The sequence below is a fragment of the Podarcis liolepis genome (assembly GCF_965112155.1).
Source record: "Podarcis liolepis genome assembly, chromosome: 16".
In the NCBI taxonomy this organism is placed as follows: Eukaryota; Metazoa; Chordata; class Lepidosauria; order Squamata; family Lacertidae; genus Podarcis; species Podarcis liolepis.
The window spans coordinates 22,511,847-22,529,049 of record NC_139567.1 but is presented as its reverse complement, the minus strand read 5'-3'; the positions used below and the strand labels follow the sequence as shown (position 1 = coordinate 22,529,049).

Below are 17,203 nucleotides of genomic sequence, written 5' to 3'. Positions count from 1 at the left end.
TGCACCCTCCTAGAGTGATTTTCCCTGGCTAGAATATGATCATGAACTGTGGTAATGCCTCTAGTTTGCATGGATAGGGAGGGGGTGGGTCTGGTCACACCCACCACTGGTATCATGCTCCTGGAACATTGCCCATGAGAGGATGCAGCACTTGGGCCAACAAATTTCACCCATTCCTGCTCAAGAGCCAGTGTGGTGTAGTGGTTAAGAGCGGTAGTCTCGTATTCTGGGGAGCCGGGTTCGCGTCTCCGCTCCTCCACATGCAGCTGCTGGGTGACCTTGGGCCAGTCACACTTCTGTGAAATCTCTCAGCCCCACTCACCTCACAGAGTGTTTGTTGTGGGGAAGGAAGGGAAAGGAGAATGTTAGCCGCTTTGAGACTCCTGAAGGGGAGTGAAAGGCGGGATATCAAATCCAAACTCTTCTTCTTCTTCAAACTAATTTCCAAATTTTGGGGGTTCTGCTAAGCAGAGGTGCTCTTTCAGATATCAGAAAGGGGAGAGGGGAACAAAAATATCATTGTTCACAGAAGAAAGTCTCAAGAAAATTGAAAGGTCCACTCTTGGTGGTCCACTCATACATATTCATAGTGAATTCAATTCTCCAAGTGAGGAGATTTAACACAGCCCAAATGGAAATTTGGGGGGAAATCCAAGGTTTACAGGAGTGCAAAGAATGGTCAAAAACCCTAAAGAGAGGAGGGAAGGGAAAGCCCCAAATCACTCAATTTGGACTGAGCATGCTCAGGGTTGGATTGGGGGGCTGGGATAGGAACCTGGGAGCAGATGGAATGGGGTATCATGGGAAAGGGCATGGCTGGCTGACTAGAAGCACGAACACAATATTCCACACTGCACCAGTTTGTTTCAAGTAGAGATGTGGGAGAAAAGCCATATTGGTTCTGTTTTCAGGTTGCATTTATATTTGCACTTGTCAAATCAACATGCGATCTGAAACACAGCCATCCTTCAAAAATTGCACTTCTGCAACGCTTGTGATGCTGTTTTCTCACCAAAACTGTGTGCGCTGAAATCCAAACATTTTGGGAAAGTGTGCATGCAAATGCTTAAGTTGGTGAAAATAATATGCAAAAATACATATTAGGAATATGTGCTTAAAAATCTACATATTACTCAAAACTGCACAAAAATGTGTGTGTGGGGGGGTATTGTATATTCACAAATGTGGAGAACTGAATTGAAGAATGGAAAAGTAAGAAACTGAGAGAAAATGGATGGATTTGTCCGTCCTTAGTTTCAAATCCCACTTCTTATGAAGATTTAATAGCAAAAATAGCAGTGCCTTTTAAGTGCATTTTTGACAGTCGCTTTTAAATCAACTTTATTCCATTGGTATCATTTTTATTCTGCCCTTCCTCCAATAACTTTATGGGATTCTCACGCAAGGTTCCTCCTCTGCCCATTTGGGGCTTCTGAATTGCTGCCTCAGGGTTTATTCCCATTGCAAACATGGATTTGCTATTTTCTCTGCCACTTCTGTTTTATTGTTGTTTGATCAGAAAAGCGATGAGGGTTGAGGAGCTGAAGGACTGAGTGGTGTCTCCACTGCTAACTTGAAACACTGCTGCTGTGCGTTAGCTGGGGCAAAAGGTAGAGTCGGGGCAAGTGGTCTCTCTCTCTCTCTCTCTCTCTCTCTCTCTCTCTCTCTCTCCATTTTATTCCATTTCCAAGGTAATATACATTAGGGAGCCAGGGAATGAGGCCCCTTGGGAGAGAAAAAACTGCCCTAGCACCACCATCCCGCCTCACCCCACTTGTGAGAGCTAGTGTGGTGGTAAGAGCGATAGACTCGTAATCTGGGGAACCGAGTTCACGTCTCTGCTCCTCCACATGCAGCTGCTGGGTGACCTTGGGCTAGTCACACTTCTTTGAAGTCTCTCAGCCCCACTCACCTCACAGAGTGTTTGTTGTGGGGGAGGAAGGGAAAGGAGAATGTTAGCCGCTTTGAGACTCCTTCGGGTAGTGATAAAGCGGGATATCAAATCCAAACTCGTCTCTTCTTCTTCTTGTGGGCCTTTCCACTTTCATGCGGATCTGCACCACAGCACAGTCTCTGCTGTGGTGGAGCCCCTGCAAATGGTAGCCCACCTCTCTGTTGATGGAGAGGTGACTGCATGCCATCCAACCTTACTCTTAGCCCCTAGCCATCAATGAGTCGGTGGTGATCGTTGTGCTTCTATTTATCTTGCTGCTTTTCTGGAAAATATTGCTTTTGTTATTCCACTGCAGGTTACTGCAAGGTGCTCCATTATGAGATGACAGGGTATGAAATTTATTTTAATGAATAAACAAACGGATTATTGGTCTTGCATAAATTAAGGGATTCCTGTGAGCCTTGGAGGTTCTCGTTCCTCTTTCTTTCCCTCCTTTTTAATTAATTTTTTTAAAAGAAATCTTCTCCTTGGACTTGATCCCATGAACTCCTTCCCTGGACCATATTCTGCCTTAGACCTTATCCTGTCACAGCCTATTTCAGCACCCGCAATTCATGCTTCCCACTCACTCCCATCACCCATTTTACTGCCTTTATTTGTGGCATGTTTCTCCCTGCCTTGATGCTGACCAAAGGTGGACCACTGGTTTCAGTTTCACCCAGTTTTTTGTTCTTCCAAGTTCAAATTCAGTTCTCCAGACTGTCATATAATATGCAATTATTATTTTTTAAAGTCCTCATGAAAACTCACCAGCATTTTAGTGCAATTTTCTTCCAATATACATGCTTAAATGCCCTTTTGCCTCATATGAATATTATTGCAAAGCAATTTCTCCTAATATAATGCATTTTTCATGTTAATTCCACTTATATGCACATTTTTATGCACCCTACCCTAGTAAAGGTAAGGTAAAAGACCCCTGCACATTTCAGTTGAATTCAACTATGGGGTGCAGCGCTCATCTCCACTTTCAGGTCAAGAGAGCTGGTGTTTGTCTGCAGACAGCTTTTCTGGGTCTTGTGGCCAGCATGACTAAACCGCTTCTGGTGCACAGAATACCATGGTGAGTGCCAGAGAGCATGGAAACGTTGTTTACCTTCCTGCCACATCAGTACCTATTTATCTACTCGCGCTGGTGTGCTTTCAAACTGCTAGGTTGGCAGAAGCTGGGACTGAGCAACGCGAGCTCACCCCATTGTGCAGATTCAAACCACCGACCTTCCGATTGGCAAGCCCAAGAGGCTCAGTGGGTTAGACCACAGCGCCACCTGTGTCCCTCACCTGCCTTATTACATGCCTTTTGTACACATTGGGCTGGAGAACTGCACTGTAAAATTCAAGAAGTACGAATTCTAAAGGATGGTTGTATTTCGTTTCACATATTATTTCAAGAAGTGAGAGTCAGGCAGGTTAGTCTTTAAATTCAAATTAAATTGACGTTCTCCGCCTTCTCCACCGTTTACTTTCTTCTCAATCTCAACATGGGGAATGCCCAGCAACATCTTCATGGTGAAGCCTGCCATCTGCAGAAGCCTCCCTGGTTCCTTTCTGGCTCATCGGTTCCCAGCTTGTTCCAACCCTCGCCTGAAAACCATATTTCCTACTTCCGTCTGGGTCTCTTAATTGCCAACTCCCTCTGCCACTATTTATCTGTAGTCTTATTTAATGCAATAAAGCAATTTGTGATTCTGTTCATATGGCAGATGCCGCAGACAATTAAGTAGTATTTCTCCATAAGAAGGCTATTGTGTGGATCCTCAGGGCTTTCCTGCCACCCACTTGGTATGAAATACATTCCCCTCATCTCTTCCCACTCAAAACCTTAGATCAAATCTCCAACCCTTTAGAAAAACCTCATCTTTTTTTCTTTTTGACATTAATAGCCCTTTTGCAAACCTCCGCTCGTTTGCTTATTATCGTATATTGTATCATGGGTGGTGTGTTTTAATTTTTGTCCCTTGTCTGTTGTAAATAGTGCTAATGAATTATAGCAAAATGCAATCTGGGGATTGGGGCGGAGGTAGCTAGTCAGCGGCTTCCTCTTCATTTGTTCCAGGGCTTAGCCAAAATCATTAGATGAGACCAAGGAAGCTCCTTCTGGAAACAGCACAAAAAGTAAAGAAACTGAATAGTGGGGAATATTTCTTCCTCCCCTCTAAGAGCATCGAGCTGCTTTACCCTTGCACACTGGTCACTCATTGACTATGGCAAAGGGTGTGGAACTGCATATACAAACAAGGCATGAGCTATCATGAGACTTCACAACAGTCAGAATTTCCATTTGACTTTAAAGCAGAGGCTTTTCAATAGTGATGGGTTCAGCTGCCACTCCCAGACTAAAGGGAATGTCTGCCCTGTGTTAAATGTAAGGTTGTAAGCTTGTAGGGACAGAGACCCATCCTCATTTAAAATGCCATGCACAAGAATGGGCCTACACATCTGAATTATTGAATGGGTGAAATAATCTAAAGCCCATTAATCACAATTTGCACATCCCTACAATTAGCACTCTCAAACCATGGATGTGTTGTTTGAAACTTTAAGTAAAATTTCCATCAGAATAAAGCCCAAAGGTGAATGAGGCTGTTCTAACAAACTCTGTGAGCATAAATCCTGCATTTCCTAGGAAACCACACTTGGAGATCTCTCAAACGGAGGTGTATATATAGAGATAGATATAGAAACAACAACTATATCTTTGCCCCCAAATTTAACACAGTAAAAAGAAGTGCCACAATCCATTGGTACAATCAGGGTTTCTGTCAATGAAATAAACAGTTAATTACAAACATCTGCTTTAGCCTACATTCTAATTACCTAATCTAGCCATCTGCAATTTTAATGATTTCCCCTGATTTCCTTTCTTTGCAGTGTGATTAATTGGAAGTGTTTTTCCCCCCTTTTTTCCAGCAAATACCTCCCTGCTCCTTTTGCAAACATGCTCCACTGTCTCCTAGCAAGAAAGCCTTGGGATTTCCGTGGCTTAGGTGGAACCTCCTGGCAGGCCCAGCTGTCAGGGATTCGGCACTCAGAGCTTCCTGGGGAGGTTCAGCTCCCTTGGGGTTGATGGGTAAACATGTAAATCCCTAGGCAGTTGGGACCTTTCCTTGAATTGCGCTTTGCTAAAGTTTATTGACACCAAATGTCATAAGGAAAACAATGAACAATTCCCTGTGTGGATTTAAAAGTCCTTCCACCATGGATAATGAGTGGTTCCCACAAACCAAGACAAATGTTGCTTTTGTGGTGCTAGGAAAATACTGTTCTGGTTCATATGACACCCTGTGAATCAGCCACTTTATGTTGTGATGTCTCTGGATGACTGCAGCAACAGCTGTCTGAATGCTACCTACAAAAACTCATGGAGGGCCCTGTTAGTCTCAGAGTTGCCTCCTGCTGTCTCACAAAATGTCAGGAACTGGGCAGAGGAAGAATGGTGAAGATCGTCTCCCCAGCCTGACCCTTCCAGAGAAGAGGAAGACAGTTCAGAATTACAACAGGGGTTTGAGGGAGGTCACAGCTTAGAGACAGATGAGGGGGAAAGCTGGGAAATAATGGGAGAGGAGGAGAAGGAGGAAGAGGAAGCACCAGTAGGGCATAGTGTCTTTAGAAAGCATTCCAGACACACACACCCTCTCCCAGAACCTGGAGAGCCTTGAAAGTAGGAGAGCAAAGAGCTCAAAGGCAAAGGGGACTTGTCAGCACCTGTAGGGCTGACACATGAGGAAGTGGGAGAGATGGAGAGGGTGGAGATTCACTCGGGACAATGCCATTATCCAAGAGGCTGGGTTCCAAAGCCTCTCTCTGTAATTACTGAATAAAAAGCAGACGGTAAGAAACATTCCTTGTCTTTGTGCTTTCCTGGGCAATCGGCCATGGGAGTTGCTTGAATCTGCCTGACACACCCATTTTCTGGCAGTGCCATGTCTGGCCTCATCTCACAGCAAGGAAGACGTAGTGCAGGGGTCAGCAAATGTTTTCAGCAGGGGGCCGGCCCACTGTCCCTCAGACCTTGTGGGGGGCCGGACTATATTTTGAAGGAAAAAAATGAACGAATTCCTACGCCCCACAAATAATCCGGAGATGCATTTTAAATAAAAGCACACATTCTACTCATGTAAAAACACGCTGATTCCCAGACCGTCCATGGGCCGGATTTAGAAGGCGATTAGGCTGGATCCAGCCCCCAGGCTCTAGTTTGCCTACCCATGACTTAGTGACTCCTGCAACTTTTCTTCAGTGCAACTCTTTCTGCTGTCAGAAGAGACCAGATACTGCTGGAGGCTGAGGATGCTAATAAGCAGTATTACTGAGAGTGCAGGCAGGGGGCTTTCTTCACATGCCTTAGCTATCGGTTCTGACAGCTGCTGCTACAGTCACCCAGGCTTCAGAACATGGGATGACAGCTTCCCGGGCTGGTGTGCAAGAAGGACCACTGAGCAGCAGCGCAACGCTTCCTTTAGCAACGAAAGGGAAAGAAGCAGGAGCAATTTACCGGAGAGAAGTGGCCACCACTCCATGCCATACAGAACGCCTCTTCCCGAGAAATCTAAACTAGTTTGACCGTCATGGCTTCATCAGAGGATTGATTTGCAAGGGAAGGCGATCTCCCAACAGCACCAAAACTAGAGTTCCTTCAGGACAAATCAAAAGCTGGTTTCTACATGTCGCACCAGCCTTTCTCAGCTTCATGCCCTCCAGATGTTTTGGTCAATGGTCAGGGATAATAAATGGGGGCTGCAGATCTGGAGGGTGCCAGGTTTCAGAATCCTGTGTTACATTGGCCAAGGCCAGCAACTTGCAACAGGAGAGCAAGTGTGAGACCATGGGAGATGGCATTTACCGTATTTTTCGTCCTATAAGGCGCACCGGCCCATAGGACGCACCTCATTTTTTTGGGGAAAAATGAATTAAAAAAAATTATTTCCCCCCCCCAGCCCTGGCTGCCACCCCAAGCCTTGCTCTCACCTGCCCGAAGCAGGGGAAGCCCTCCGGAGGGCTCCCCGTGCTTCGGGTGACAGGCTGCCGCCCCAAGCCTCGCGCACCCGGTGGGACCTCCTGCCGGGCTTGCAAGGCTTGCGGATAGCTTCCTGAAGCCTGGAGAGCGAGAGGGGTCGGTGCGCACCGATGCCTCTCACTCTCCAGGCTTCAGCGAAAGCCTGCATTCGCCCCATAGGACGCACACACATTTCCCCTTCATTTTTGGAGGGGAAAAAGTGCGTCCTATGGGGCGAAAAATATGGTAATCCTTTTTCCAACAGGTATTAGTCTTCCCCTGCCCCAAGCTGTCCCCACCCACCACTCCGGATTTCAGATGTGTATCTGAGGACACTTATGCATCTGGTGGAGAGAAGCAGCTGGGAGGCAATCTGGAGATGGGAACTAGCTTGTGGGAAAGGTTCTTGCACCCCTTCCCCTCCCAACACTTCTTCACTGCGCTAAATGCCTCCCCAAAGCTACTTTGCTCCTAAAAATGGTGTCGGTACCCTGTAATGCACACGTTGCCATGCAACACGGGGTCTTGAGTCTCTTTGAGGGAAAGCTACCAAATGGGAGAGAAGGTCTGAGCATTATTTTCAACGAGTTTCATGCAGGTGAATACTACACAGCAGAATAAGAACTCAAAACAAAAGCAAAATATAAAAGCACCGTAAATGCGGGCCAAGGGTGAATTCAGTTTTTGTTTCTGCCCACCATTAACATTTCCTGCTTTATTAGGAAGCATTATCCATAATGCATCTCAGCTATCACCTGGGCCAGTTAGCAATGGAGGGATCACATCAGGTATAAAGTAAGACTGGGCAATGAATTAGCTGCAGCATCTCCTTGAGCTGGAGGAAGGGTGGACAGCGAGGGAGGCTGTGTGTGTGTGTGTGTGTGTGTGTGTGTGTGTGAGAGAGAGAGAGAGAGAGAGAGAGAGAGAGAGCGCGTATGTAAGCCTGTAAGCTCACAGCTGAATAAACAGCAGGTTCAAATATAAGCAAGCAGCAGTTTGTAGCAAGCTTCAGCATCTGCTAGATGTCAACCATCCCTGGTATTGTAGGGCAGAGGATGGGTGATGCAATCAAAACAGAGAGCCTAGTTTGCTTCTTTAAGGTCACTTTGACCTTTTACGTGAAGAAGGAAGATAGAGCATTGGGTATTTTGTAGCAGCTGTCTATTTACATGTGAACATTTGCAGTTCTGCTGCATAGGAGGAAGGACCCTAGTAGTTTCTGTACCCTTTGTGAACATCTCCTAAAAGGAAGAGGATCATTTCTAGACAAATGATGCTGGATTAGATGGGCCACTAGCCTGATTCAGCACTGTGTTTGTGGCAATATTGGGAATGGTATTCTAGCAAACATTCTCTCTAGGATGCATTGAAAGGTTTGAATGGATTTAGGAGATGATATTCTGATTATAATTAATACCCATAAGCAGGGAGTTTGAGAGGAGGAGAATGCAACCTTAAATGGGACACATATTCCTAGTTACAATGACTCATTTGTGAAGAAAATGAATTTTGCACATGCAGAGATATCTTGAGCTGGCTATCACATAGTAACATGTTGCTATAAATAGGGGATAACATGTAAACTAGTCTTTACTGAGAACAAGACAGGGTAAAGCAGGCATAGGCAAACTTGGCCCTCCAGATATTTTGGGACCACAACTCCCATCATCCCTGACCACTGATGCTGTTAGCTAGGGATGATGGGAGTTGTAGTCCCAAAACATCTGGAGGGCTGAGTTTGCCTAGGGTAAAGGTTCATTTAAATTTAGATGCCACCTTTCCATTGATCAAGGCCCTTCCCAAGACTCACATAAACAAAGCAAATGAGTTTGAAACGCCATAGCCCTGTTGGATCAGACCAAATGTCCATCTGGCCCCCCATCTTGTTTGCTAGAGTGGCTGATCTGATGTCCTCATGATGCCTACAACATGGCATGAAGGAATTGAGAAGCCATGAAAGAAGCAGGTAGGTAACACAAAAGAATTCTTCAAAGTTCTCCAGAACGGAGAACTCTTAATCACATCAACGGATTGCTATCACAGAAAAGACCTTGCTCTTCATAACCCTTCAACCTGTTTTGAGAATGCCATGGAATTATAGGATCTTGTGATACCTTTTTTATGTTCCTCTAGTTTGTTGGAACATGATCAACAAGGAGCAATGAGCGAGAGATACATACGGTTCTATACCCTCAACAAATCACCATTGTGGTCCCCTCTTCATGCTATCTTCATCTTCTCTCCCAACAAGCCCTAATTACACTGTGGGTTGAAGACCAATTGATGTAAATCTGTTTTACTTACTGCTGGCCCAGTAAAAGGAATGTGATCACAGTTTTCCAGCCACGACTGGTTGAGGCTCTCTGCAAACTCTGGGAAGAAAGCATGGGACTGGTTGAAAATGGAAAAGGCCATGATGTTCACTCGATCATCCAGATGGCTCTCTAGCCTTTGGAGCGAAAACTCCTAAAGGAAATCAAAGAACCAAAACAGAGAGAGAACACAGAATTAGGAAGTGTGAAAAGAGCAGTATGTTCTTCAGTAGTCCATAAGGGGAAGTGAAATGAAGGAATCTAAGGAACTGAAAAGGTTCCAAGGAGTTTGTGCCAAAATGTGACTTAATCAGCTTTAAAAAACATAGAATAATAGACTTGCAGAGTTGGAGGGGACTTCAAGGGTCCAACCCCTTGTATTTGCAAGACTCCCTGACAGATGTTGGATAACCTCTGTTTAAAAACGCCCAGTGAAGGAGAGTCCATCACCTTCTGAGGTAGTCCATTCCATGGTTAAATAGCTCTTTAAGTCAGAAAATTCTTCCTAAGGTTTTGTCATAGGGTTTGCTTCAATACGGATAATCAAGCAGTAGTAGCGGTTCTCTCTAAGCAGTCTGCGCGTTCATCCAGGGTGGGAGGAGGATCCTGCCCGCAACACCCTCTCCGCTGCAGGGGCGGAAAGGGCTTTGTCAAAATCTCCTTTCTTGCCATTTGTATCTATTGGTTCGGGTGCTACCCTCTGGAGCAGCAGGGGAAAAAATACTTCCTTCATGATCCACATGACAACCCTTCAGATATCTGAAGGTGACTATTATATCACAACTCAGTCTCCTCTTCTCCAGACTAAACATATCCAGCTCCCTTAATTCGGGACTGTTCAGTGGTATACTCTCCCGCCGTCCCTTCCAGCAGCCCGTTTGTGTGCTGGTCTGCCTGTGGAGCAGAGGGAGTCAAAAGTATGGGATGAAGGATTCTAGGCAGAGTGCAAGGGTTACTGCTGCCGCTTTCAGTAGGTGTTCCCTGGGTAAAGTAACTGGCTCCCCCACTGCAGGTAAACTCAGGCCATGGCAGTGACATTGTGATGGTGACAGTGTGGACTAAACTCCAGCAGGGCTAGCAGAGGCACAACAGCAGGGACGGGAGGCAGATCTGTCACTCGAGGCAAGTTGCTTCATCTTGCCTCACTGATGGGAGGAAGTGATGGGCATGCATCTCTTATGTAGAAGAGAACTCCAAAATTGTACAGGAAAACTGGGAATATTTCTCTGATGCAAATAGGGATGCTCTATTCAATAATAATAATAATAATAATAATAATAATAATACCCTTCCATCTGACTAGGCTGCCTGAGCCAATTTGGGTGGCTTCCAACATATATACTGAAGTATACCTGAAGGAGAGTCTCCACCCCCATCGTTCTGCCCGGACACTGAGGTCCAGCACCAAGGGCCTTCTGGTGGTTCCCTCACTGCAGGAAGCAAAGTTACAGGGAACCAGGGAGAGGGCCTTCTTGGTAGCGGCGCCCGCCCTGTGCAATGCCCTCCCATCATATGTCAAAGAAATGAACAACTTTCTGACGTTTAGAAGACATCTGAAGGCAGCCCTGTTTAGGGAAGCTTTTAAAGACTGATCTTTCAATGTATTTTTAATCTCCTGTTGGAAGCCGCCCAGAGTGGCTGGGGAGACCCAGCCAGATGGGTGGGGTATAGGTAATAAATATTATTATTAATAATAATAATAATATAAAAAACTTAATAAAACATTAATCATTAAAAAACTTCCCTATACAGGGCTGCCTTCAGATGTCATCTAAAAGTTCTATAGTTACATATCTCATTGGCTTCGGGATCGCATAACTCCATACCCTCCAACATTTCTTCTATAAAAATAGGGATGTCCTAAGGAAAAGTGGGACATTCCAGGATCAAACCAGAAACTGGGACAGCTTCTGTAGATTCGGAACTGTCCCTGGAAAATAGGGTCTGTTATCTTGGGGAAGCCGACCCCTGCTCCCCCCACAAGTGAGAAGCCATCAGGCCCTCCGTTTAGCTGAGCAATTGCAGCCATGAAGGAAATACGTGCCCTGAGTTCTGGATATTAATTTTGCCCACATAATCAGAAATACAATGCATTATTATAATATTCTCTCTCTCCCACACACACACTACTATTCCTGTAACCGTTTTAGCTGATTCCACAGATCTTTGTGGCCTCAGGAAAAGTAGAGTAAAAGTCTGATTTCTCTGGCGCAGGAAGCTCCAGGGAGAACAAGATGAGACATGGGATTAAACCGTGTTTTGGACACAATCACATTATCATTAGGCGACACAAAAATTGCCTGTGCACTATTGATTCATTTGAATGATATTATCCTCCTGTCTCTGTGACAGGTTATCCATTTCCACGGAGTGCATTGTCAACCTGTGAGACAAAGGGCAGATGGCTAATGAGAGTTGGAGCCAGAGGAGATTTCGTATGCAAAAGAGTGTGTGGCAACAGTTTTGCTGAAGGAAAAGGAGGCCAGACCAGGTATTCTACAGCAGCGGTGGCAAACGACTGGCCTTAGGCCTCATTTGGCCTCCTGAATTTTCCTTAATGACCCACCCATCTCCAGCACAGGCTTGCTTACATAAGTAATGAAATGGATGTAAAATGTGGAAAATTCCATCTCCTTGGTTCCTCAGAAATACAAAAAGTATTCAGAGCACTGTCTCACTCTCCCCTCCTCCTGGCCTTGCTGCCTATCTGACTATTCTTCAAATGCTCTCGATCTGTTGAAGGCCACAGGATCCTGGATCAGAGCTCTGGCTTTGGTAAATATGAATTTTTTTCAAACTGCTAGGTCATTTAGCTGAAAAAAGGTAGTTGGTGACGTGCATTGTGTATAAAAGCAACCACAACAAATGTTTGAATATATAAAGAAAAACCCTGTAAAGAAAATTTAAAGGAGAAAGAGTTAAGAGCATCAGTGTATATAGTTATGGAGCTGTCTTGAGCCTGTTATATTAATACTCAAAATTTGCCTCTATTTTTAATGCTTTGTTTTTAATTTATATTTTCAAGAAAGCTTAATAAACAAACAACAATGTTACAAGAGACACTGTTGATTTTAAAACGCAGCCTTCAAAATATCCAGCTTTTCTGGAAAAATGGATATCAATTCAATATCAGGGATAGCTCAAACCCTCAAACACTATCAAGCCTCAGGTGTCTATAACAGAAAGAAAATGCCATCCTTGCAACGCGGAGCCAGAAGGATGAATCTTAACTTTCCCAACCCAAGCTTCAAGCAAGCAGTAAGGATGCGCATTAAATAAAAACCACAGTGTGTGTGTGTGTGTGTGTGTGTGTGTGTTGATATGGCAGTGGCTATTTCCAAAGTGCTAGCCTGGCATTATTAAATAATAGAACAGAACCGCGTTCCCTGGGAGACAGCATGCCGGCAATATTACAGGCCAAAAGTCTCTCTTCAGTGACTGCTGTTATCTGTGGGGTGCCTGACCTAACACACTCAAATTTTACAGCATCAGGACAACTCCTCCGAGTGACCTGAACCTTTGACTCGAGGAGAGAGTCTTCCCTAATCAAGGCAGCGTGGAGCAACTTGGCAAGACGTGGCTTCGGCAGTTCTGTTTGGAGTGCAGTGCCAGCATGTTATGACTCAGCAATCGGCGAGAGATGTGTCTGACACTCTTTTAACATATACAAGTGAAGAATTGCAGCTTATCGCGCAGAGCTAGGATGTGGAACATGTACAGCGGCGAAGGGCCTGTTCCTGAACCATGCTGAGTTTTCACTGGTTCCAGCCAGATGTGGTTCACATCCGGGAATTGACTGCAGGACCCTTGGAGGAAAAAAGCTAGGCAAGCGGAGGCTTATGCAGATTGCCATGTCCCAAACCATGAGCAAATGCTCTTTAGTGGAATTTACTTGTATTCTCTCCTGCCAACCTAGCAGTTCAAAAGCACGTCAAAGTGCAAGTAGATAAATAGGTACCGCTCCGGCGGGAAGGTAAACGGCATTTCCATGCACTGCTCTGGTTTGCCAGAAGCGGCTTAGTCATGCTGGCCACGTGACCCAGAAGCTGCACGCCGGCTCCCTCGGCCAATAAAGCGAGATGAGTGCCGCAACCCCAGAGTTGGCCACGACTGGACCTAATGGTCAGGGGTCCCTTTACCTTTACCTGTATTCTCAAATTGGAGGTGGGTGGGTGGGCTTTCATCAGCAATTGTCTTCTGAATGCCAGGAAAGGTCAACTTTCCTTTGTTAGGATATGTGCATTAGCAAGAAAGCCCCTTTTTCATTCCTATCAATTCCACTGGCAAACATCACCTCCTGGTAGCAAACGCTCTTCTCCTTTGTGAGATTCTTATCATAGTTTTAATAGCCCAGATCACCTACAAAGCCAAGCAGCACTGAGAGCGAGTGTGCCAAGATTTTACTCATTTTGGTTTTTTGTGAGGTCAACTTCTTTCTCTCTCATCTTTACACACACACACACACACACGCACTCTTTCTTCTATTATTTCAACAGCCTTATTGAATTTCTAGATCTGCTGCTGATTAAAAGCATTCCAACTGTTCTCCAAATGCAGCTGGTGCTAATATAGGAGAGTCTTATAATCTGATTTGGGGACTGATCAGGAATTGGAGAAAGAAGATGCAAACAGATGCTGCGCTACACCACCAAGTTAATCTAGTACTCCAAAAGTTTTTTTTTTAAAGGAATTGATTCCCATTTATCCTTTTACAAAACAACTACAGTGGTACCTCGGGTTACGGATGCTTCAGGTTACAGACACTTCAGGTTACAGGCTCCACTAACCCAGAAATAGTACCTCAGGTTAAGAACTTTGCTTCAGGATGAGAGCAGAAATCGTGCGGCGGCGGGAAACCCCATTAGCTAAAGAGGTGCTTCAGGTTAAGAACAGTTTCAGGTTAAGAACGGACTTCCAGAACGAATTAAGTTCTTAACCCGAGGTACCACTGTAGTTCAGTTGCCATTCTCCCAATTATTGCTTAGCCACAGTGATTAAACTACAGTAGTGCTTCCATATCTGCTAAATCAAGCTTTAGAACACTGCCTCCACAATTTGTTTTCTAACTCTTTCGTAGATGTTCATTTGACTTACTTTTTTTAAAATGAAAGCTAAGAGTCCAGGCCTCTTGCTGAGGGAGGGAATGACTATGAAGATGAGCTATAAATTATTTGAAGTTCTACCCGCAAATGAACTTCACCTTCCATTCTCCTGGAAATTATGGCAACTACTTTCATTTAACTGAACTACAGTGGTACCTCGGGTTACATATGCTTCAGGTTACAGACTCCGCTAACCCAGAAATAGTGCTTCAGGTTAAGAACTTTGCTTCAGGATGAGAACAGAAATCGTGCTCCGGCGGCGCGGCAGCAACAGGAGGCCCCATTAGCTAAAGTGGTTCTTCAGGTTAAGAACAGTTTCAGGTTAAGTACAGACCTCTGGAACAAATTAAGTACTTAACCCGAGGTACCACTGTAGTTAATTCCAAGGATTGAGTTACTTTGCACTTATAAAGCATCATTTCTTCATCATCTCTTTCAGTATCTTAAAGGGAGAGAGAGTTGAGACATGGAACCCTCCTCTTATATACTTGCAGAGGAAGACATCCCATTGGGAGTTAAAAGCCTCTATCTGCAAATCCAGTGGCCTTCAGGGTCTGTAAATGTTAAGCTGCTAAGTCAATTTATCATTCTTAAGCTGCCTGGAAAACACTTTCATTTATTCACTAAACTGTACAAGATTACCCTAAGTGTTTTATGGTGTTAAAGAGAAAGAGTGTGTGTGGTATAGTCATAATATATTGACTGTGTCAATAATTGCATAATAAACCACATACAGAAATCAATTTCCCCTTCAAAAAGGATGTCATCTGGCCAATGGGTTACAGTTCAATTCTGAGCTGCTGAAAGATTACTCACTCACAATTAGGTTTCATAAACAGAACAAGTATTTCAAATCCAGTTATTCTCATGACTTGGATAGCTGAGTTTTTGCCAGATGTCACCCCAAACCCCGAAGTTTCAGAAACTATAAGCTTCCAAAATCAAATTTTTATTCCAAACTCATCCCAAGTCTGTAATCCTTGGAAAATCACTGTTATCCTCTCAATGCTGATCTTCTGAACTTAAAGGAATTATGGAAGAACTCTCCTAATCGATTAATAGATTTTAAGGCCACAAAGGATTACTCTATACAAATATTGACAAAGTCCAGCTCAACATGACCCACCTTAAATTTCACAGAATTCCCCCCCCCCCAGCTTAAGAAGTATGTGGTTGATTTCAAGATAATTACACTCCCATTACAGCTCCAGATAAAGCCTATGACTTGGTTCACACAAGCAGGTATACTGCTCGATCTCACATCACTCAGTAGCCTAAGGCTAAACATGAGGACTTGCTCCATTGAAAAGCATCATGTTTAATTTCACTTTCAAGGATGAGGAAGATCTCTGTGTTGTGATTAATATGGGTGGCACATTCACACACAAAAGTCAACCCTTCATTACTCTAACCTTTTACATTCCTTACGAGATCATTTTCTGGCCTCCAAAGATACAAGTGACATTTTTCCTTCCCCCATGGAAATCCAGACATATTGAGCATCTTTGTCTATAGATTCTAATACCATTAAGGTAAAGGGACCCCTGACCATTAGGTCCAGTCGTGGCTGACTCTTGGGTTGCGTCGCTCATCTCGCTTTATTGGCCGAGAGAGCTGGCGTACAGCTTCCGGGTCATATGGCTAGAATGACTAAGCCGCTTCTGGCGAACCAGAGCAGCGCACGGAGACGCCGTTTACCTTCCCGCCGGAGTGGTACCTATTTATCTACTTGTACTTTGATGTGTTTTCGAACTGCTAGGTTGGCAGGAGCAGGGACTGAGCAACAGGAGCTCACCCCGTTGCCGGGATTCGAACCACCGACCTTCTGATTGGCAAGTCCTAGGCTCTGTGGTTTAACCCACAGTGCCACCCGCGTCCCCTTCTAATACCATTACCTTCACACAATACCATCACCAGTTGATACCTGTGAAGCAGCTAAACAAACTGCCTGGCTCTAAGTGTTACTCACACCCCTTAAAAACAAAGGCACATATTCCTTCCAAAAAGAAAATAAAAATGTAATCGCTTATTTGCAACACTCCCTGAGACATATTTTGAAATGTCTAAGCCAAGTCTTGGAACAATTTTTTAAAAAGAGAGGAACAAACATCACAAAAATTCATGGAGATAATGAACTACAATAGAATGTGTTCATTGCAAGCATCCAACATTTTTCTGTTCTCATGGTTTCAGACATCTCAAGGCTTGGTGGGGAAAAATAGATATTCATTTCCTTGAAACCCACAGCAGACTGCCTGTAATTCTCTATCTGCAAATTGTCTCCTTAGTATTATATTATTATCATTATAAATCAAGCAACAACGTGGTTACAATTTATTTTATTCTAATGGATTTCCAGTCAGGGTTTTTCTCCCCAGCTGAACAAATTGTTTTAATTAAAACTTTTAGTTAGATGTATTAACTAACAGCTATAGTGCATTGCCTGCTATTAATGCCTTAAGGCAACAGTGCTACATGCATTTCCTTGGGGAGAATGTCCCACAGAACTTAAGCTGTTGGAGAGACCATGGGTCAACGGCAGAGCACATGGTTTGCATGAAGAAGATCCTGGGTTCAATCCCCAGCATCTCCAGTTGGAAAGATGCAGGTGATGAGCAGAATTTTTCTGTGGCCACATTCCCATCATATGTTAAAAGTACTATGATATCACTTTAAACCAGGCACAGGCAACCTTGGCCCTCCAGATGCTTTGGGATTACAATTCCCATCATCCCTGACCACTGGTCCTGTTAGCTAGGGATCATGGGAGTTGTAGTCCCAAAACATCTGGAGGGCCGAGGTTGCCTATGCCTGCTTTAAACAGTCATGGCTTCTGCAC

The 17,203-nt window shown here is 44.4% G+C and overlaps 1 protein-coding gene across 4 annotated transcripts in view; it reads right to left on the bottom strand.

The window, feature by feature from the left end:
- Positions 1–17,203, bottom strand: part of GRIK4 (glutamate ionotropic receptor kainate type subunit 4) — a 462,633-nt gene that overhangs the window by 91,386 nt on the left and 354,044 nt on the right. For all 4 annotated transcript variants that reach the window (XM_083480954.1, XM_083480952.1, XM_083480955.1 and 1 more), the window contains exon 8: positions 9,255–9,416. In XM_083480954.1, coding sequence (XP_083337080.1) covers positions 9,255–9,416 — 162 coding nt within the window. The remainder of the gene's footprint in view (positions 1–9,254; positions 9,417–17,203) is intronic.